Genomic DNA, 23,893 nt, shown 5'->3' on the forward strand with positions numbered 1-23,893 from the left:
GAGTCTCGACCCAAGACGGGAGAATCTGAATCATGGCGTTCCTGGCTTGTGAAAGAAAGCCATGAGCAAGTGGTGCCACTCCTGTCCAACGTTGTGAACACCTCATTCAGAGAAGGAATCACCCCTTTCTCCTTCAGCACACAATAATCTGACCGACACAGAAAAAAACCACCCTGTATACATCAGCCAACTGCTGTCCAGAGTCGAACTTTCTGCTCCTGGCCAAGCTCAGAGAATCTACTCAAAGGACAACATCAAGCTCATCTAATTGGAGCTAATATACTAGGCCCACCTAAATCTGGACAAAGATTGTCTGTGCAGGAGATGGAACTTTCACAGTGGGCCAGCTTAAGATTTCTCTCTTAGGGAGAGGATGGGAAAACAAACATATGACAGATGTTAGTCACAGTGCTTAATTAAACTACTAGAAAGTACTCAGATCCTGTGTTGATAAGAACCTTAATAGAGTAGTGTACGTTGTGTAATTGGAAATATTTTTTCATATCCCTTCACCTTGCTTACCACATGCTCAATTGTACAGAATTTGAAAGGAGACATAATCTAAAAATTATTGAAAATAGCAATTTTATATACAGAAAAGCTGTGATTGGCCTTGGATTGAATCTTATCCGTCCTGGACTTCTAGGAGTTGTTTGTTTTCTGTGGGGAGGGGAGAATGGAGATGGAGATTTCTTGTAATGGGCTTATTTTATTTTCTTCTTTCTCTCTGTCTCTCTCTCTTTTTAAAAATAGTGACTATTTGAAGCTGCTAATAGTTTTGAAATGTAGAATAAATTCTGTTAGAGTTGGATTAGTGGGGAGAGGGCAAGTGAGGCTATCAGAAATGAATGATGCCATATTCATTCTATTTATGTGCAGGTTATTATATGGACATCACTTCCACATGTGTGTATAAACATTATACATATATTGTTTAGCCATGTATTGTTTATATACATATGTACAGTAAAAGCTTTTTTATCTGGCATGTTGGGAGAAATCGGGGGGGGGGGGTGCCAGGAAGTGAAATATGTTGTTTAACTAAGAGGAAAGGAGTTTGGGTGAGGGGATGAGAACCGCAGCCAATGGGAGCTGTGGGAACAGTGCTCGGGGTAGGGGCAGCGCGCAGAGCCGCCTGCCACAGGCCTGCCTAGGAGTAGCCGGGACAGGTTGCTGCTTGCAGGGAGCCGCCCGAGGTGAGCGCCCCTTGGATCCACCACCCCAAATCTTGTCCCGCGCCCAAACCCACTGCCCCGAGCCCCCTCCCGCACCCAAACTCCCTCCAAGAGCCCATGACCCACACCCCGTCCTGCACCCCTTCTCACCCCCCACTCCAAATCCCTTGTGGCCATTCCTTCGCCTAGGAGCAGCAGGGACATGTCGCCGCTTTCAAGGAACCACGCAGAGCCAGGTAGGAAGCCTGCCGGCCCTGTGCCAACCGGACTATAAACCAGACTTTCTATGAATATTAGAAGTGCCTGTTTATAGAGCTTTCCAGTTGGCACAGGGCCGGATAACACAGATTTTACTGTATATACACTCACATACATACTATTAATGTTAATACCCCATAATATTGCTGAATGAGTTTTGCTGAATTGTCCAGATTTTGTGACAGTGAATGCCTGACTTATCAGAAAAGTGTGTATAGATAACTCATTTTTTCCTCCTCTGTTCATTAGTGCATATAATAATTCCCCTGTGTTTCATTTATTATTTTGGAGTACATTTCTTAATACTCTGTGGGCCAAATTTTCTTCTGGAGTGAATGGGAAAAATCTCCATTGAAACTGAGGATATTGCAACCATTTATGCTAGAAAATTTGGCTCCATGTTTTTTTGAAAGTTTCTTGATAGAAGGTCCTAACTAAAGCACCAAGGTCCCATGTGAAGTCTGTTAGTTAAGTGTATTTTTGAATACATTCCCCTCAAAAGTTCATTTTATTAATCTAATTTTATTAAATCTGCTAGCTTTTCTCTGATCTGCATTTAACCTAAATTAGTCTCGGATTTAGCTATTTGAACAGGTAGAACTTTCCTCAATCAATTTTGTGCAGCAATTTAGAAAATGTAAATATTATTTTTGTTACTTAATTTTAATCTATTAAGCACTGTAGCTTTGTTTTGCATCTTTGTTGGTTGGGAAGTCTTGGGCAAACCACATCATTCTGTCTTTTATTAGTTGTTGAGTAAATCACGATAGGTCTATCAGTTAAAATGGAACTGTAGTTTAATATTGTCACAATAACACATTGTGTCATGTTACTTTTCCTTGAGTCTATAAAAGTGAAGAAACTAAAAAGTACTTGCCTTGTAATTCTTCTTTGAGGATAGCAGACCACTACTCTGGCCTTTTGTTCATGCTTATCCCCACTACAGGGGATATGTTGGAGCTCTGCCGCCCTGATTTTCCACTGAGGTGAGGTCCTTCAGGGATTTTACACCGCCAGTATAAGTTAGAGCAGCTTCCAGGCTTCTCTAATTCATGCTAATCAATTATGCAGAATGAAGGAACTGTATCCAGCTCATTGATGGCTGAAGTACCCCCCCCCCTCCCTTCTTACTCGTGTAGCTAAGACAAGGGGAATTGAGTCTAGTAGCTTTGGAAAAAATCAGCATTTAAGAATAATTATCTGCTGTTATCTTGGTAAACACGCTTTGATTTTTCTGTTGAGCAAAAATATTTCACACTTAGGGTTTGCCTACACTGCCATGTGAGGTGTGACTTCAGCATGTGTAGACAAACCATGGCTAGCTCAAATAACAATAGCAGTGAAGCCACGACAGCAAGGGCTAGTCGCAAAAGAAAGTACACAGGGTCCCTGGCAATCTTCCTCAGCCTGTGGTGCTGCCCATGCTGCTGTGGCTTTGCTGCTATAGTTATTCAAATTAGCTAGATCAAAGGTAGCTCAGGTATGTCTACATATGCTGTAATTACACCTCTGGTTGCAGTGGAGACAACCTTAATAAAAATTCCTTTCAAGAATGACTGAGGACAAATGAATCCTTATTATATTCAGTAAAACGACTTCATTATGATACAGCCTGAAGTACTGTAAATAGGACATGAATATTAAAAGACATGTTAATTTGCCTTTCAGGGGTTGAAAAGCTGATCCGCCATCTACACCAACACAATGTACCTATAGCTATTGCCACTAGCTCAGCCGGAGTGACATTTCAGATGAAAACAAGCAAACACAAAGACTTCTTTAGTCTATTTCATCATATTGTGTTGGGAGATGACCCAGATGTGAAGAACAGCAAACCACAGCCTGATGCGTTTTTAGTTTGTGCAAAGAGATTTCATCCTCCTCCTCCTCCAGAAAAGGTAGGGATGGAATTAGCTGAAAAGTCAGCAATAAACAATTCAGAATACATTTTGAGTTTTTTTAATTTGTTGTTTAATATGACAAGTTTTGAGATTGAGATTTAATAGCAAATTAAAAATACTCATGGGGGAATTCTGTACTGCTGCACAATACAGAAGTTTGCAGAAATTAATGTTGTGCACGCAGAATTTCCTTTCCCCCACAGAAATGGGCTGCAGTGCTGCTGGCTGTGGCCCCGGCAGAGCCTAGCTCGCACATAGAAGACACTGCCAGGGGGGGAGAGGGAGGGAGCTAGAGGGTTCCCAGCAGCTGCAGTTCTCCACACACCCTGAGGGAACGAGAGAGCAATGTGCAGGAAACTCCGCACAAGCCTGGAACATAGCATCAGGCTGTTTCTCCCTCTGGATCCCTGGACTCTGAGGTATATGGGGGCGGGTGTCTGGGCTGGGGGAGACACAAGTGGGTGCTGGGGAGGTTTAGGAGGGCCCCATGGCTGGGCTCCAGAGGATGTATGTGCGGTATCTGAGCAGCAGGGCCCCTGCAGCTGAGCTCTGGCGCGGTGGAGGGGGCTAGGAGGAGCTCTGTGGCTGGGCTCTGGGGGCGGGAGGAGTGCAGGTGTCTGGCCCCCTGGCTGGGCTCTGGGAGGAGAAAGAGAAACAGAACCTGGGTTGTCACAGGGGTTTCTTTAACTCTCTCCTAGGGGAATGTTTTGTGCGTGTCTGTATTGTTACAGACATACTTGCTGATAGGTATTTTGGGAAAAAAAATTACCAAAATAATTGAAACTGGCATGATCATGTAGCATTATTTTGACAAATAACATTTGCAGAATTTTAAAATATTGTGTACAGAATTTTTAATTTTTTTGGCGCAGAATTCCCCCGGGAGTTAAAAAAACAACCACACAGCATTCTCTGTTCCCGAAGAAATGTATACTGTAGAAGCAGGAAATTATTTGAAAGTGTCCTGTTCGTTCAGTATAAAATGTTTTATAATGCAAATTACATTTGATTTACTGCATGGTACTGTGAAGTAACAGGAAACTTCAATGTATAAATATGAAAGCTGAGCTTTTGTGCTCAAAGTTTAGAAACATTATTTAAACATAGGACAGTTTTCTTTTCAAACATTTGTGGCTTATTTACCTCTTAAATGTCTAAACGTTAAAGATACATTTTTGTAAAGAGGATATAGATTTCCTTCATGCCATCTCTTCATCCTGTGTGCTGAATCTATGAGGTCATAATTCTTGGTTTATGATTTCAAAACCTAGCACTGAGAAATATCATTTGAAAAAGAAAAGGTGTTTTCTTTCTCTTATACAGATTTGCTAAATTTCCAATTCAGAAACCTGTGAGGGTAAATATCTGAAAGAGAAATGGCTACCTATTTAAGTAATATTGTCATTTCTATTTTAAATTAACACAATTGCTCTTTAAAATCATGCCTTTGTTCTTTTTTTCTGTTCTGCGTGAAATATGAAGCCTATAAAGAAGTTTTGAGATCCTCATTATTGCTGAGAAAATTGTTTCATAATTGTGATTTTTTTTAATCCAAACTCTGGTGTAGATTAGACAGAGTGTATTGCTGGTCCACGGAGAACAATGTATATGTAGGCGTATTTGCAGCAGTTAGTTAGTGTATTTCAACCTTTCCCTGAATGGACTCTCCATTTCATTGAAGCACCTTATTTACATGGGCAGGAGTGGATAAATAAGTGAATAAGTGTGTGTGTGTGTGTGTGTGTGTGTGTGTGTTAAAATCAATCTCATGTGTCTTTTGTACATGTGGGAGAATGTGAATACCAGACCTTCATTTTTCTCTTTTTGATAAACAACTGACAAGGAGTCCCCAGCCTGTCCCCAAATATCTTGTTCATGCAAGTAGCTCTTGTGTGAGTAGTACACATTGGACAGTTGTTGCATGCGTAAGGACTAATTGTATGACTAAGTGTGTGCAGGAGTGGGTCTAAGCTTTGAACAATCTCAATAGTGATGTCACACAAGGCTGATACCTCAATTTAGAGCAAGAAGTGAGGCGCTGATAGTCCTGATATTTCATTTTTAAAGGTTCTTTATTAGAAAGAAAAAAAGACTATTGTTTTACTCTTTGTATATCGTAGTGTTTTTTTTTATTTTATTTTTTTTTTTTTTGCTTATCTTTAACACAGAATTTGAAGTTGGTATCATGTGAAAGTAATCTTTCCAGATAACTATTTATTAGATAACCAGAGATTTAAAGTTTGTAATGTGGTATATTGATATACAAAATATATGTGCAATATATTCTCTGACTACTTTACTTTAATAACTGAAATGTTTAGTGTGGTTGTGTTTTTTTATTTAAGATAAATGTGGCTAAAAGTTATGTTGTGCAATTATCAAAGTACCAGAAAGGAAGTACTGGAGTAATTTATTTGAGGCAAAGGGAATAAGAATATCTAGGAGGTTGTCTAGTAATGGCTGGGGGGGGGGGAGGAGGTAAACATGAGCTTCTGTGATAGAAACAATCTTTGCGGAGGTTTAACATTAGGATCAAGGGGTTCTGACCCCCTAACCATTCAGAAACAATAATTGATTGTTCTTTTTATTGATCCACTATGGAGGAAAAGTTGTGAGAGGATCATGAAAATCTCAGAAATAATAAAATTTCATCATAAAAAAGAGTTAGATGTCACAGGTATTGTTTTTGTGTTCCAAATGTTGCACCTCAAATAAACTGTTCTCCCATTTCACTGCAAACAACTAGAACTGGGCTTTTTCTGTGGTAGCAGTTAACATATTTGAACACAGTATCATCTAAATTATAGCCAGGTTTTTGTTTTGTTTTAAACTTTAACTCTCCACGGTATTTTGAAATAGTCTATTCTTTAACCTGTTAGTGAAAAGAGTAGTGAAATCTGTCACTAAGGGTACATTTACACAGAAAAAAAAAATGGGACAATGACTCTCAGAGCCTGTCTCAACTGTGTCAACTGACTCAGGCTCACGCTAAGGGGCTAAAAACTGTTTTGTAGGTGTTTGGGGTTGGGCTGGAGCTTGGGCTCCAAGACTCACCCTTCTCACCAGGTGTCAGACCCCGAATGTCTGCAATTTTATAGCGCCACAGCCCAAGCTCTGCGAGCTTGAGTCAGCTGACACTAGTCAGCCATGGGTGTTTCATTGCAGTATATACATACCCTAAGAGTTCATTGGTCTGTTTTTTTTTATGTTACCACAGTGCTGTTTGTGGGCTCCTGCTCTTTCTTAGCCTTCCATGCAGCCTCAGGTTTTTATTTGACATAACACAAGGTTCTTAACGCAAATGATGCAACAGATTTTCCCATCACATCTGGATATCCACTAAAATCACAAAATGTTGAGAGCATAAAAAAAGAAAAATCCCCAGAATCCCGATTTCCAAAATGTACATGACAAAATTGCATAATAATCATAAAGCAAGCATTGTGTGAACCTAAAGGAGGGGCTAATGAAGCAGCAGAGGCAAGAAAAGGCCAATTTGCATTTTTTTCAAAAAGAAGACTAGATCTTAAAATAAGGATTATTTTCAGTAAACCATGTTTTTTCCACATGCAGATTTGGCATAATATCTTCTGACTTTTGCCGTCCAGCCTCTGGAAGTCAGTTTCCATTTTTCTTAACATTGCTTCAGAATGTTTAGAATTTTCTTTCCATGGCCATACTGAATTTCAGTTTAGGGATGAGTTGACTCTTTTGTGTTTGTAGATCTAAAATTAACAGCAAACATATGAACTTTTCATAGTCACAGAAAAAGACCTGAGTTCAAGATTCTGTGTTCCCTGTGTTAAAGCTGATGTTATAAATTTACATGGGTTGTTGACTTTTAACAAAAACAAAACAAAAAAATGGGTGAAATCTTGAAGTACTCATGCTGGTGCCAGTTCTGCACTGTGTTTGGCTGGACAGACACTCACACCCACTTAGGCAAAAATACTGTTGAAATGGATGGGAAATTTTCTTCAATACAGACTGGAGACTTCAGAATTTGACCAACATTATTATTATATTCAATGGCAACTTAATTAATTCAGGGTTAAAGTTGCTTGGTGGTATGTCATTCCCTCGCAGAACGTAGAGCAAAACTCAAACTTTTGAAAACCGCCAAATGCACAGTTAGGGTTCGCTATGAACTTAACTCCCCTCTTTCAGCAGTTCTCTAATACAGCTTTTAACATACTCTGCCAACCCCTATGGTTTGCTGAAATGTGCAACCCATTCACTCAGGATACCACCTAACACTAATAAAGTAACAAAAAAAGGGGGGGGGGGGGTTTGCGCACACCACCTTCCCTTTAAATAACATCATTATTAGCACTGAAGCAATTATGTTTTGAAATGACAAAAGTGTTTAATAAAAATATTTCTGCCTCTGATGCTGAAAACACTTATGCACATGCAAACATTTATGCACATACTGTAAGTACATGAGTAATCCCACTGAGGTCAATAGGACAAAGCTTGTGAATATATTTATGTGCTTGCTTAAGTGTTTGCAGAATCAGAGCCATAATTTCTTTCTTTCTGTCTGCCTGCCTGCCTGCCTACGACCTACCTTCCTTCCTATAGCTGTTCTGTGAAATTTAAATAACATAAAACCCTAAAAGTAGTAGGGATGTAAAAGGTTAAACAGTTAACCAGTTAGCCGGTAAGCATTAGACTTGCATCTGAAGAAGTGGTTTTTTACCCTCAAAAGCTTATGCCTAAATAAATCTGTTAGTCTTTAAGGTGCCTTGTTGTTTTTGTGGATACAGACTAACATGGCTAACCCCGATATTATTGTTATCCGGACCGTAACTGTTTACCCAGGCAGCTGCCGGGCCACACCGGGCTGGCCGGCTGCAGCAGCCCTAGCCATGTCAGGCCGGCACACCAAAGGGACTCCAGCCTCGGCCGGGCCAGCAGGACCCCAGTCCTAGCTGTGGCGGGTGGGCTGGAGCGATCCCAGCCATGGCGGGCAGGCAGGACCCAGGCCACAGCGGGCCGGGCAGGCTGGAGTGGCCCCAGCCCCGGCTGCACCAGGCCGTTGGGACCCTGGGACTGTAGCCCCGGCAGGACCTCAGTCAGGGCTGGGCCGAGGGACCTCAGCCCCTGCTGCCCTGCGCCAGCCCACCTGAGAAACCTTGGTTAATGGTTAACCGGTTAAACGATATAATTTTAATCATTTAACCTGTTAATTTTTTCAACCGATATTTACATCCCTAACAAGTAGTGTCATTTACCTTTATAGTGAACTAAATTATAAATGCTGTTGTTTTTAATCTAAAATTGCAAAACAACAGATTTTTCAACTGTTATACAAAGCCTCAGCCTGTTTTAAGTCAATTACTTTAAATAATTCTACTCTGATTTGTGCTCCCCTCCGCCCCCCCTTTTTTTTTTAGTAGTTTTTGCTTAATGAAACCCAAAATCATGAATAGTAGTCTGTGATGACTCCGATGAATGTTCAATGCAGTTCTTCAGACTGGTCAGGTTACATTAAGATTTGTGTGTCTCATTTGGTTTTTGTATCAAATCCTATTTTGTTTTGTGTTTTTTCCTTTTTTCAAAGAGACCTTTGTTGGGACATGATTGTTACAAATGAAGAGGTGAAAGAGTAATGCGAATTCCAGGCCCTATGGCCATGCTGTAATTTGTACAACAATATTAAAGAGAGAGTGAAGGAACTGTTTAGGTTTAAACATGCTCATCGCTGTGATTGGAACATACCTAAAAAGGGTTGCCATTTTTTTTTTTAGTTGATTTTGTTCTTATTTTTTCACCGACATAATTTTCTGACAGCTTTTCACAGCTGATCCACTTTCAGTACACACATTTCACTTATTTGATGTTCTGAAAGCTTTTAACGTCTTATTAGTCATATTACATCTACTTAAAGGAGTTTCTCTTGTGTCTAATGTACATACTGAGACTTTGAATTTGTTAGCCATACTTTAAATAAGGTAAGGGAGTTACAAAGGCATGAATAGTCTGTCATTAAGTTATATACTGTAGCTGCAAATTGGAACCCCTGCTGTTTAAGTTATGTATTTTAGAGTCAATCATTGTTAATCTGTACTTTTTCTGTTTGTACATAAATGGGCTTCACTCTTTTCTGAATGCTTACAATTCACAAATTAGACACTTTATTTATTATAAAAGTAACGAAAACAGTACATGCAAAAAGACAAATTTTCACCTTAGAATAAAAAGCTGTGCCAATAGCATTCTTTTCAAAATTCTTCTGTTCCTTTTTCTTGAATAGATCTCAGTCAGTTGTGATTTTTGCCTTAGCTGAAGTATGGCTATAAACAGGAATGCATAATGGAAACCATTATGCTTTATACATGGCATACAATTTCCTGTGGGTAGATTTTTTTTATTATTATTTTATTATCAAATGTTTTATCATCATACTTCTGGCTATAAACCTTTCCAATTATAAACCCTGGCTAACAGAGCAATTGAGCCAGATTTTCAAAATATCTGTGTGCGTGGATTGCATTCATATATTCCTTTGCACACACACAAAAGGGACTTGCATGTATAAATGGTCAGTTGGTTGAGTGTGGACTGCTGTAATATGTTCTATATGGGGTTGCGTATAGAGAGTATCCATAAACTAAAGCAAGAGCAGAATGTGGCTACCTACTTACTATGTGGACTTTATGCGGAGAGCATACAACAGTGTTCCACAATATTCACTAGTTTCCAGTAAATTTCCAGGTGAAATTCAAAGTACCGGCATTGACTTACAAAGCCCTGACTGTGGCCTGGCTATCTGGGGAATTACCTCACTTTCCATTCTGTACTGATATAATTGCAACTAAAGGAGGCATTGAAGACGGGGTTACTTCAGTTTGAAAGGGAGGAAACTCCTGATTGAAGGGTTTTCCCTACAGGGTCCTGGACTGTGGAACTTTTTTTCCTCCCCAGTCAGTCAGAGCCTGAATTTGTTGTTCTTCTAGGCACATTGCAAAGCCCTAACTCTTTTTGTGGACATTTGAGAAGGAGTTGGGTTCTGGTTATTTGGTGTGGGTTTTTTTGGATTTCTCTTGCTTTGCTAGTGTTATGGGATAATCCCACTAAGTAAACAGTATAGTATTTGTTTAATTGACCTAAAAAAAATGAAGCTAGTGCCTTGGATATACGCTGGAGAAATCTAAAGAAATAAATTAGTAGCTGTTTGTGTACATTCTTTCCATCTATGTGCACATAATCACAGTAATTGCTTGCACAAATGTGGAAAGCAAATGATTATAGATCACAGATGTTTTGAGAATAGGCTTACTTTGGGAAATTCAGGGTATACTGAAGGTGGAACTGAAAGTGCCCAGAACTTTGGAACTGCTTAACGCATTAGCAGTTATTCTCTTTCTTCATTGGTCTCTCAATAAGCTAGTATAGAGAGTGATGACCCTCTGTTCTGACTGCAAATGGTTCAGCTAATAGTTACTCAAGTTAGTATGGTGAGCTGACCCTACTAGGTGCCTATCAGTGAGAGCGCCTTTCAGGAGACTAGTGGATGTTAGCTGGAAAAGCTCCATTTGTGGGAAAAATGTGTGAATGGCACCTTCCTCATAATTGTCAGCTTTCCCCAAAATGAGGCTGAGGGAAGATTCCTGATGGAACCTTGTTATGGCCTTATTCTTACTCATCCCATGCTATAGGGCCACCTCCAATTCATTATTAGACAATATAATATGTATTAAAAAATCAGGTAGAACTATTAACACATCAGAACCATACAACCCACCCATCCCTATACATCCCACTAAAACCATCCTCTGAGAGAGGTTGACAAAACGGATGTGATTTCCAATATGCCTCCAAACTCAACAGGTTAGAGCTTTGTGGAGTGAGTTGCAGAAGAATAAAGGGCACTGCACTAAAAATGCCCAGTCTCCTGTCACCTACCATTTAAACCCTGAGTTTGCTCAGGGGCTTCACCTGCTTTCACTGGGTAGCATCAAGTGTGGAACAGCTGCGGGCTATGACAACATATCTCCAGAATTCCTGAAAAACCTTGACCCCCGTGCTCAGCTTTAGCTTGTGAAATTCTTCATCAGGGTCATCAGTGACGGTAGGCTACCGAAGATATGGCACCACAAAAGTCATTGGCCTCCTAAAGTCTGGAGGGGACCCAAGTCAAGCATCAATCTCTCATCCCATATCATTATTGTCAGTTTGCTTCAAGGCACTGGAGCACTTGGTCCTACAGCGCATATTACCTGACGTGGAGAGAATTTTGAGCCCTGACCAAGTTGGCTTTTGCCGAGGCTGTAGCACATGCGACCAAGTACTCGCGCTGACCACAATTGTTGAAAATGGCTTCCAGAGACACTTGAAAACAGGCACTGTTTTCATCAATCTAACAGCGGCGTACGATACGGTATGGCACACTGGCCTGCTCGTGAGGGTATCACAGGTCCTGCTACCTTGGGTCACAGGCATAGTTGAACTGTTCCTCCATGATAGGCAGTTCAGAGTCCACATGGGGGAGAAGAGGAGTACTTGGAGATGACAGAACAATGGGTTACCCCAGGGCTTTGTGCTTTCTCCAACCCTATTCAACCTTTACATCAATGACCTGCCAACAACGGAGTCACAAAAGTTAATTTACACAGATGACATATGTTGCGGTACCCAGGCCTGGACATTTCAGGAGCTTGATGCCACCTTAAACTGGGACAAGATAAAGTTAGCTGACTACCGTAAGACTTGGTGCCTCCAGCCAAGCGTCATAAAAACAGTCTCCAGTTTGTTCCATCTTCTTCATGCCAGCCCAACCCAAGAACTGAATGTTTATCTGAATGGAAAGAAGGTGAAACATGAAGTAGAACTGGTCTATCTAGGTGTGACTTTAGACTGCACACTGAGTTAGCATGCCCACCTGAAGAAGACAGCAGCTAACGTTAGACGCACAACAATCTTCTTAGCAAACTGGCAGGTTCATCATGGGGTGCTCATGGTCCAACTTTGCAGACCTCAGCTCTTGCCACCTCATATTCAGTGGCAGAGTACTGCGAACCAGTTTGGAGTCGATTGTCACACACCAAACTGGTGGATACGCAGTTACATGCCACCATGCGCATCATTTCTGGAACCCTGCATCTGACTCCACTCCCATGGCTTCCAGTTCTGAGCAATATTGCTCCTCCTCATATCGGATGAGAGGTTGCCACTGGCAGGTTACTGGAGAAAGTACACGCTAACCTAAGCCAGCCACTGCACAATTATTTTTTTAAACTGCCAGCTGCACGTTTGCCATCACATCGCCCCTTATGGTCTCATCCACCGTGCCAGGATGTGACAGCTGAAACCCTCTGGTGAGAGGAATGGATATCTGTTATAATCCCCAACCAGTCCCTCATCACCAACCCCACAATCTGTCCGTGTGGGTTTGACCTGCCCCATCGCCAGTGGTCCCTGTTGAACAAATTCTAGCTCAGGCAAGGTCTCTGTGCTGGGGCCTTTGTGACAGCCCTTTGTGCAGCTGCAGCACAACACAGATGATGACGCACATTGTCAATGAATGCCTGCTGACTAGGTTCAGCGGTGGCCTAGAAGAACTGCATCATGCCACTGAAGATGCCATCGTTTGGGTGTAGACAACTATGCACACGGTAAATAAATAAAATCTGCTTTCCACCCTCTGATAAGACAGAGAGAGGGAGATAGCCAGGATCCAAACTACACTTCTACCCTGATATAACACGAATTCGGATATAACGCGGTAAAGCAGTGCTCCGGGGGGGGGGGGCAGCGCACTCCGACAGATCAAAGCAAGTTCAATATAATGTGGATTCACCTATAACGCAGTAAAAAAATTTTGGCTCCTGAGGACAGCGTTATATCGGGGTAGAGGTGTATTACCAGAAATGAACTAGAAGCCAGTGAATGCTGTGAAGTACAGGCAAAATATGCTTTCTTAAGAGAGTTCCTTGTAGTAATGTAATCTGGAGGTGACAAAAACATGGACAACTGTGGTGAGAACCACATCTAAAAGCAAAAGTTACAATGTCCTGGCTAAGAATAGATGCTAAAAAGCACTCACAGTTTTGCAGGCTGTATTTTATGTACAATAATTACAATAAATAATGTACACGGTAAGGAAATAGCTACCGCTCAATGTGCTGCCATTTGAGAAGCCTAAGTTCAGGAATCACCTAGTGACTCCTGCTTAGTCCATGAAATCTTTAATTTAATTTATATATTATATTTCAGGTTTCTAAGTGCGCACCTTAAGTTCAGTGTAATGTACAGAAATTTTAAACAAAAAATAAAAATGATCACACATTCAACAGATTTGCAATGGGCGCATTCAAAATTAAATGAATCCCTTTAATACAAGTGACCATAGATAAAACCTCCATGCCAGTAACCCCTCACCTACTTCCTCTCCGCCTGGTTAAAAAAGATACGGTTTGCAGTCTGCCTGGAAAGTTAACTAGTTCAGGTAGTGATGCACAAAAGAAACACAGGAATTGGAATGAATTATCTTGTCCCAGACAGGAACCAGTACCAGATGCTTCAAAAGATAGTACAAGAAACCCTGAAGCTGGCAATGCAGGACATTGTTTCCTAACGCTCAATAGTTAGAGTTTGGCTCATGCCCTGAAATATGAGGGTTTATGTCCCTTCCAGATTGTCCTTTTTTAAATCCTAGTTATTGTAACTTTGTCAAGAGCAGATTCCAAACCTGGGAACCCTGCAGAAAAAACGTTCTGCTTCCAGTCCCCTATTTTTTAAAAGTCAGAGAGAGTCTAGCTTGACTGGCCTGACTGACTGCAGTTGTGTCAGTATCCCACATGGAGAGAAGTGATCTGAGGTAACCAAATCTCAAACCATTTAGGGCTTTATAGATTAAAACCAACACCTTGAATACTACCCAGAAGCTTCTAACTAGTGTGTGAAGATCACAGAGAACTGGTGTAATGTGCTCTCTGTGTGATGTACTACTTAATAAGCAAGTGGCTGCATCCTACACCAGCTTTTGCTTCTAAATAGTCTCAGCATGTAAACCCTAATTTGTACCTTCCAGGCTGGAAGGTGACTTCTGGGATTGCAAAACTTACTTTCTGTGTTTGTTGCAGCAATGTGGAGGGATGGAAAAATATCAACAGACTCCAGACTAATGGGGTGAATCTGTAATGCTCTTTTGCAGTTTGGGCAGCCATCAAAAATAGAGATGGAAAAAGAAAACTACATTTAGGACCACATTTAGGAATGTAGGGCTTTTAAGGACATGGTATAAATGTTGTCCCCTGTAAAGGAATTATATTTTTTATTTACAAAGCAGCTAAAGGAAAGAGATATTTATAAAGTTTCTTTCAATCCTAATACTTCATCAACAGGATTTGTTCCCCTCCTCTCCTCCCTCCCACTAGCTGTATTATACATGTGTAGAAGAAAAATGAAGTGTTGCATGGTTTGAAAGTAATTTAGCTCTTAAGTGTTCTAGACACTGCACTGCATGTTTGTTTATGGATGTGTTCGTCTTATGAAGATGAAAAAAGGCATTCAAATTTCATACAAAAATTCTCTGGTCAAGGTTTTCTTTCACTTGATTCCTATGATTATAGTCGAAAAGGAGAATTGTAATTGGTTCTTATTCTTTGGGGTACCGCTAGTTTAGAAAAAAAATTCCTTGCATTTGTCTTGATAATGTATCAAGTAGTTGCTAAGGGACTTGATGAAATCTGATGCAAAATAATAAATTATGTTCTGCAGCCTTCTTTCCTTCTACGTGCTATGGGTACATAAACATAGAGATTGGTTCACCAACAAATTCAGAAAGCATTATATTCAGATTAGCAGGTCACTGGAGATGTGTTACTAATTGTTTTAGAGAACTCATTATGGGTATTATCACATATTAATTATTCATGGTAAGTAGGGGAAAAAAGGGGGGAAATACTTCTTTTCTGATAATCTGCTCATTGAGTTATCTTTTTTCTTTTCAAGACCTTGAGCATTTTTTTTGGAGACGCCAAACATAGTAATCATTGAATAATTAGATTTTAATTAACAAGTATTTTCTCTAAAATGTTTTTAATGTCTTCTGGGTTACAGCAAGCAATGAATAAATCCTCTTTCAAAAAGATCTAGTGCACTGATCTTCTATATAGCTGAAATTACCTTTGCAATCATGCCAGTGCCTGCATAAACATGCTTCTTCAGAGTTTTAGAACAAAGAATGAAGTCTAAAACAAGCAATTGAATTGTTGTTGGTATTTTTGTTGCTTCTTTGTAATTTATTAATTTAGAAAGCCCTGCAGAAATCTTTGGAGGGCCCAGTGTGTGTCACTTTATTCCTGTATGCCCTCTTTATATTTTTAAAAAAATATTGTTGCTGTTCATGAAATGTGAAACTGCAGATAATTTTCAGATATGCTGTCGTCCCCCCCACCACCCCTTCCTTCCCCCCCACCCCCCGAGTTTATTCAGTTGTGTGGGTGAGGATGCATTTTTAATATTGTTGGTGGGATTTTTACCATCATTTCAGAAAAGCTATGTACAGGGTGATCAGTTAGCACTGACAGATTATTTATTGGCTAAACAGGGCAAAGGATTTTATGCAGTGGTAGTACACTGATCGCTATATCATGAAATGACTGTTCTTATAAGATGATTACAAAATGTACTCCATAAAGAAGTGTGTTTGGAAACAAAATATTTTTATTGTGATAGATTAGTATTATAAATATAAAAGACCTTGTAGTAGCACAGAGAAGAGCTGGAAAAGGGACAGGTTTATCTGTTAAAGCGTGCTTAACACTTCCATTCCAGAATTTCTTTATCTTATAATAATAGTGAGTATTTATTCAAACATGAGACAGATGGTTCAAACTAAGCCTGTGCAAGGCTGAAGTGTTTCTGATTTGAAGAAGGAAATACTTCAACGTAATAGTAGTGATGCTGTCCTTCCCTTCCATCAAAGATACCTTTCCCTTCCTATCAATCAAAATAATGCAAAATATAGGAATTGCCATACTGGATCATCTAGTCTAGTACCTTGACTCTAACAGTGGCTAGCACCATATATGTGAGAGGCAGGTGTAAGAACCCCACAGCAGGCAGATGTGGAGTACTCTACTCTTTCCATCACATCTCATCCTGCTCTCTGATAGTTCGAGATTCGCTTAAGCCCTGAAGCGTGAGGCTTAATATATTTTCCACAAAATTTGTTATGAATTATAACTCTGGGTATTCTTATCTATATACATACCCGGTCCCTTTTTGAATCTTAAGTTCATGGCATCAATGACTTCCTGTGGCAATGAGTCCATAGCTTTAATTACACATTTTGTGGGTAAGTTTATCATGTCCCTTCTTATTAATTTTCGTAAGATAAACAATCCCAGTCTTTTCAATCTCAGTTCATATGACTTTTTTCCAGGCTCTTGATTATTCTCATTGCTATTCTCTGAACCCCCTCTAGCTCTGCAATATCCTATATGATTTGGGATGACATGGTACTCAGAGGAGGCTGCACCATTCATGTATATAAAGGTATCATAATATTCTCCATATTATTTACCATCCCATTCCTTGTGCAACCTGACATCTTGTTTACTTTTTTGACTGAACATGTACATTGAGCAGAGGTCTTCATTGAGCTGTCTACAATGATGCCTGGGCCCTTTTCATGAGTTGATACAATTTGTATAGACCTCTGGAAGATATACGTGTAGTTTAATTATTTCTCTCCAATGTGCATTACTTTGCATTTGTCAACCATTGGATTTAATGTGTCATTGTGTTGCCCATTCACCTAGCTTGTTTAGGTCCCTCTGAAATTTCTCACAGTTCCCTCTGGTCCTGACTAACCTACCTAACTTTTAGTCATAAGCAAATTTTACTAACAGGGCTACCACTGTGAAACCCGTTACTATTTTGTCAGATATTGTTTGGGACAGAGAGAGCCTGGAACGGGTGGAACTATAATGTGACCTGGCTGGAGGGCCAAGTCATCACCGTACAAGACCACCAAGGTTATGAGGAAAGCGGGGAAGAGTCACGGTTTCTTCTTTGAGTGCTTGCTCATGTCGATTCCATTCTAGGTGTGCGCACGCCCACGTGCGCAGCCGTCAGAGATTATATCAGGCGCTGCCGGCCCACACTCTCTCTGTTCCTTCTTAGTGCCCATGGTGGTCAGTCAAAAGCTAGCAGTTTTCTTCCATTGGACTTCATGACTTCGGGCCTTTCTTTAATTGTAGTTTAGTGTTAAGTAGTTGTTAAGTAGTGTAGTTAGCTGATAGCTAAGGTCCCAGTTGGGACTTCGCCCCAAGCGGGGCATGCCCTGAGCTTCTGGGTTTAAGCCCTGCTCGATCTGTGGCAGACCTATGCCTGTGAGTGATCTTTATGACAGCTGCCTTAAGTGCTTGGGGGAATCACACATCAAGGAGCATTGCCAGATCTGTAAGAACTTTTGGGCTCGCACGCAGAAGGAGAGGGACATTCACCTCAGAGCTCTCCTGAAGGAATCCGCTTTCCACCTGGCTTCTGAGCCCTCTACGCAGGCCGCACAGAGTACTTCAGCCTCCATGCGCAGTGCGCCACTGGTGCCTGGCTCCTTTCGGCACCGTTTGTTGTCACTGGCGCCAAAGAAGGCGGCGAAGAAGCGCTCACCGGTGCCGAGCAAGAAGGCCTAAGAGTCATCCAGTAGAGGGAACGGGCCTATCCGCCAACCTTCTCTGGAGCAGCACGAGCGTGCCTCCGCGCCTGTGGCTCTTAGCCCACTTAAAGGTCCGTCACTGAGTCTGGTGAGCAGTATGTGACCCACCATCCTGCCTGCACTGTCGTCATCCCAAACCCAGGCACAGAGAGTGCACAGATCTTCACCTGCTTCTGTGACATCTCCGTGGCCGCAGGACCAAGCTAAGGCTCGCTGAGAGTGCAAGCCAGCCATTAAGACCCCTCTGGGGGTGGGGGAGCACTGCAGATCGCCGGCCAAGCAATCCCATGGCAGGTCGCAATTATGCCGCCGGTAACCCAAACTCTCCCTCCAGACATCAAGACGTTATTCCCCAGTGCAGGGTCAACGCTCCCTGTATTAGGATTGATGCCATTTGCCCTATTGCCAATCTGCATCTAGACGTTGGTCCTGGTCACCGTGGGACCGCTCCCCCTCAGGTTACCGTTCTCCCCGACGCTGCAACACCGTTCTCCCCGACACTGATCTCCCCAGTACTGGGACTGCTCTCCCTGGTATAGCCACCGGTTGCTTACGACTGGTCAGTGCTCACTGGTAGCCATGACCAGCAAGCAGACTCAGGTGTCGACGGCTCCTCCCTGGTCACCGGAGAGTGGTTCCTCTGGTGTGGACGTCCAGTTCAGCCCATCGTCCCGGTCCTCACAACGGGATTGGGCACTGGAAACTGCACTGCCGTACTGCAGTGGCAGCAAGGACAGTGACTAACACGGTGGCCATATTGGCGAGCATGGGGCATTCCGGTGATGACAATGTCCCCTTTGCAGCCCGCATCAGTGGCCGTGTCGGAGCAGAAATCGACGGCCCCACCAGGCCCAGTACCGGGAGGTCATTCAGAGGTTGGGATGGAGGACCTAGTGCCCACTCCCAAACCTCCCTCTCCAATGGCTGCCGAGCCCCCAGCGCCTCCACTTGCAGCCTCTTCCCCGGACAAGGCAGTCGCAGAGCCTTCCAGGGTCAGCTCCCCCGGATGACTTTAAAGAACACCAAACCCTTCTCAGGCGGGTGGCTGAGAACTTGGGGCTGGAAGTGCAGGAGATGGCCAAGCAGGAGGACACCCTGTTCAATGTCCTCTTGGCCTCCACGCCCACCCGGGTCACCCTGCCCGTGCACGATGGAGTCCTTAAGATCTCCAAGTCACTGTGGCAAACTCCATCTTCCATCCACCCACCTTGAAATGGGCTGAGAAAAAATACTTTGTGCCAGCCAAGGGTTTCGAGTACCGTTATACTCACCCATCCCTGGGCTCACTGGTTGTGTCTGCAGCCAATAAAAAGGACAAGCAGGTCCCCACCGCTTCTACTCCCAACAGTAAAGAAACCAAAAAACTCAATGTATTTGGCAGGAAAATGTATTCAACAGCAAGCCTACAATTCCAGGTGGCGAACCATCAGGCCTTGCTGGGCAAATACAATTTTAACCTCTGGGAGAGCCTCCAGAAGTTCCAGGATTCCCTTCCTCAGGGTCAGGCTCAGGAGTTTGGTACCCTGGTAGAGGAAGGGACCGCAGCAGCCAGATGCTCCCTGCAAATGGCATGGGACTCGGTGGCGAGGGTGTTCGCATCAGTTGTGGTTATGTGATGCAGCTTCTGGCTCCAAACGGTGGGCCTTTCCTAGGAGATGCAGGCCTCTATTCAGGACCTCCCCTTTGAAGTTGGGCTCTTCTCCAATCAAACGAATGGCAGGCTACATGGGTTGAAGGACACTCAGGCTACCCTTCGCTCATGGGGGATGCATACCCCACAGTCTGCCAGAAAACCATTCTGGCCTCCACCACCATTGAGGCCTTGGCAGCCCAGATTGGATCTGCAAGGAGAAGGGACACCGGGTTTAACCATCGCTGCACTTCCTCCCCTCATTTGCCAGCCCAGCCCAGACCCACTAAGCACCCGGGGGGCTAAAAGCAATCGCTTTGAGGGTGCGCTCGTGAGTGATGCCCCGGTCAGTTAGCCGGATTCTGCCCGTCCTTTCCTCAACCACCTTTCCCCCTACCGCTCTGCCTGGTCGCAGGTTATCTCGGACCACTAGGTCCTGGACATAGTAGCTCAGGGCTACACCTTGCAGTTTGTGGATACCCCTCCTTCCCGCCCCCCAGCTTCCCCATCCCCCTTCAGGGACTCCTCTCATAAGCCAACTCCTGTTTTAGGAGATCGACAAGCTCCTGCAATTGGGGGCTGTGGAGGCGGTTCCTCGGGACATGGAAGGAAGAGGATTCTATTCCCGATACTTCCTAATCCTGAAGGCCAAGACGGGCCTCAGACCCATCCTGGACCTCTGTGGCCTCTCTTCATCTCGTGCCTGCTGGGTCAGTGCATAGTGCGACGCGAACGTATGGATGGATGACCAGGTGGCGGCCCGACAGATCTCTTGGATTGGCACCTGTGTCAGGAAGGTTACCGGATATGCCTGTACTTTAGTGGGATGAGCTGTCACAATCGTTGGCGGGGGTACTTTCTCCAGCTCGCAGCAATAATGGATGCACGCCGTGATTCAAGATGAAATTCTCTGGGCTGACACCGGGCAGCCCTTCATCCTGTCCACAACAGCAAGAAACAACTGTGATGACTTATGGAACAGCTGTGTTCTATCGATGTAGAAGGCGAGCGCTTGTCTGACATCAAGAGTATGCAACCTGCGCTCCTCATCTGATGTGTGAGGCTTCGGACAGAGGACCAGTAAGTAGATGTTCTGACCGTGTGGAACTGGGAAACAACCTTGGGCAGAAAAGCCAGAAGTGGGCCAGCTGGACCTTGTCCTTGTAGAAGACTTTATAGGGCGGCTCCAACGTGAGTGCCCTGATCTTGGACACCCGCTGCACCAATGTTATGGTGACCAAGAAGGATACCTACCAGGAAAGGAGCAGGAAGCTAGGGGCTCAAAAGGAGGGCCCATAAGCTTTGAGAGCACCAGACTCAGGTCCCATGGGGGAACCAGATCCCTGACATTGATATGAAGAGCTAAGTCCTGCCGCATCCAGCAATCTTGGGTGCTGAGCTCATCCAGGTGGGCTCCCCAGCCCAGATCTGACACATCCGAGACCAGGGTGAGCGCCGGTGAAGGGGACACAAGGGAACTCCTCGCAGCACTGATTTGGGGTGTAGCCACCAGTTCAAGGATGAGAGGACACGGTCCAGTACCGTGACCACTTGGTCTAGGAGGTGCCTGCTGGAAACGTAGACTGTTACTAGCCATGTTTGTAGGGGTCACAGATGAAGCCGGGCGTGCCTGACCACATATGTGCATGCTTCCATGTGGCCCATCAGCCGCAGGCAAGTCTATGGTGATCGGATGTCTCCTCATGTGGACAATAAGATCCACCATGGCCTGAAAGCGTGCTTCTGGGAGGAAGGCCCTGGCTCGCATGGAATCGAGAACCTCTCCGATAAACTCTATGTGCTGGACCAGCATCAATGTGGACCTTTCTGTGTATATTAACAGGCCCAGGTCGTTCCAGGTGGAGCGTACCAGATTGAGGCTTCTCCGCACCTGTTCTGGTGACCTGCCCTTGATGAGCCAATCATCTAGATCCGGGAAGATCTAAACCCTTCAATGTCTGAGGTAAGCCGCTACTGGCACCACACATTTTGTGAACACCCTTGGGGCTGAGGACTGGCCAAAAGGTAGCGCCGTGAACTGGAAGTTGTGCCCTGCCACTATGAAATGAGGGAACCGTCCGTGTCCTGGGAATACGGAGACATGGAAGTAAGTGTCTTTAAGTCGACAGCAGCATACCAGTCCCCCGGATCCAGGGAGAGGATAATGGAGGCCAGAGATACCATGTGGAACTTCAATGGCTTTGTCAGAGCTGTGCTGCAAACTGCATGACGGTGAACTCCGAGCCCACCTCCAATGATATTGGTTGCGAGTCCCCTAGAATGCAATAGACGTGAGCAAGCACTTGAAGAAGAAAAAACAGTTACCTACCTTTTCCCAACTGTTGTTTTTCAAGATGTGTTGTTCATGTCCATTCGATTACCCGCCCTTCTGCCCCTCTTTCGGAGTTGTTGACAAGAAGGAATGGAGAGGGCATGGGCTGGCAGCGCCTGATATACACCGCGTCATGAATGCAGCACGCTAGAGGGCGCTACAACCAGCACTATGGGTAATGCTAAGGCAAAAATCTCAGATGGCTGTGCATCTGGGCAGGCACACACCTAGAACTGAATGGACATGAGCAACACATCTCAAAGAACAACAGTTACGAAAGGTCGAAAGTTAAGTAACCGTTTTTTCACGCCACAAGTGGGGTGCTCTGGGGCAGTGAGACTACGACATGCTTAGTGGTCTATAATTCCCTGGATCACACCAGAGCCTTTTTTAAAATATAGTTACAACATTTGTCACCCTTCAGTTTTCTGAAACAGTAGCAGTGTTTAATGAGAATACATATTTTTGTTAGCAGCTCAGCCACTTCATACTTAAGCTGTTTCAAAATTTCAAGATCCTACTGTCTCACTAAGACTAAGCAATTGGGTACCATCAGTGTGACAAAAAATTCTTTCCTCTACATTTACTTCCTAGGAAATTGATCCCTGTTTCCCCGTGAAGGATCTGGTCACAGTGATCATGCTCTTGTCACCTCCGGAGTACGTTACTGCAGTCCACTGTTTCTGTGACTGAAGGAGGAAGCAAAAGAGTCTCCAGCCTGTAGCCCTGTTCTTCAAAGCTATTAGAGCAGTGGTGGTCAACCCGCATCTTGAAAATTTACCCATAATTGGTCAAGTTATAAACCTCTGAAAATCATCATTTCTACTTGTTCAGTAGAGCTTGTTAGAGAGTTGTTGCTAAAATCCCTGCATGGTCCATGTGCACTGAGCATGCTCCTGCCCCCCTATATGTCCTCCACGCTGAGAATCTTAAAATGGGTGTACAATGTAGTATCAATAGCAGCTGCTGCCACTTTGGCCTAGAGTAAAATATACTGGGAGCCAAGAATGAGACCATGAGTTTTAGCCCCAGATTTCCCACTGATTATTGTTAATCCATTGTATTTCGCAGCCCTTTTTACTGTCCAAGGACTCTGAACTCTGCTTTGGAGGCAAGAAAGTATACTTCCCTATATTTTCCAGGTGAGATAACAGAGCTTGCATTTCTGACAGAGTTGAGAATAGAATCAGTCATCTCTGTAGTAGCTCAGGGCCAGATTCTGTGTTGTACCTCTTACAAGGTATGGTCTAGAGCAGTGTTTCTCAACTACTGGTCCATGGATAGACACAGTCCCTGACACAGTTTAGGAAGGCAGCAAGCTGATGCCTGGTATCAAAAGGTTGAGAAGCACTGGTTTAAAGGACAAGCAAAGGTGGTTTTAAAAAAGATAATCCCAGTCAGTAGTTCAGCAGTATGACTGTGGGTGCAGGGAGAAGAACATAGAAAAGATTCTTGAAAGAAGTGGGATTTAAAGAGGCTTTTGAAGGAGGATAAAAAGTGTATGTACTTGTTGAAGTGAAGATTGTTCCAAGCATGATACAGGCACAAGGTTGAAAGGGGAAGAAAGACATCAAGAGAGCAATTAAGTGAGAGAATAAGCAAGATGTTCAGAAATTGTGTGTACAATGATTTAGGGCTTTGAAGGTGAAAACGAGAAATGTGAGTTTGTGGCTATATTAGGCATTTATAGTAGTTTCATTATAAATTATCAGGAATAAATGTTCACTCTCCCATTTCTTGTGACCACTTTCCCAAACATTTTTTTTTCTTTTTTTATATAAGGACACGTGGAAAAGTCAGGAAATAGTAGGTGAGTTAAAAAGTATATAATATAAACTCGTTGTGCTTTGACAGTCCTCGGGTGATACATAATATCCAAAAAAAATTGTGACAAGCTAAAATTACAGCAGACTCTCTTCAAAC

General features: G+C 43.2%; 1 protein-coding gene across 1 annotated transcript in view; it reads left to right on the forward strand.

Annotated features, from left to right (window-relative positions):
* The window catches only part of PUDP (pseudouridine 5'-phosphatase), a 156,105-nt gene that overhangs the window by 85,572 nt on the left and 46,640 nt on the right, over window positions 1-23,893 (forward strand). Inside the window, exon 3 of the mRNA XM_054008260.1 lies at window positions 3,102-3,331. Within this exon, the coding sequence (XP_053864235.1) occupies window positions 3,102-3,331 (230 nt within the window). The remainder of the gene's footprint in view (window positions 1-3,101; window positions 3,332-23,893) is intronic.

This window comes from Malaclemys terrapin, chromosome 1 (assembly GCF_027887155.1).
Source record: "Malaclemys terrapin pileata isolate rMalTer1 chromosome 1, rMalTer1.hap1, whole genome shotgun sequence".
NCBI lineage: Eukaryota > Metazoa > Chordata > Testudines > Emydidae > Malaclemys > Malaclemys terrapin.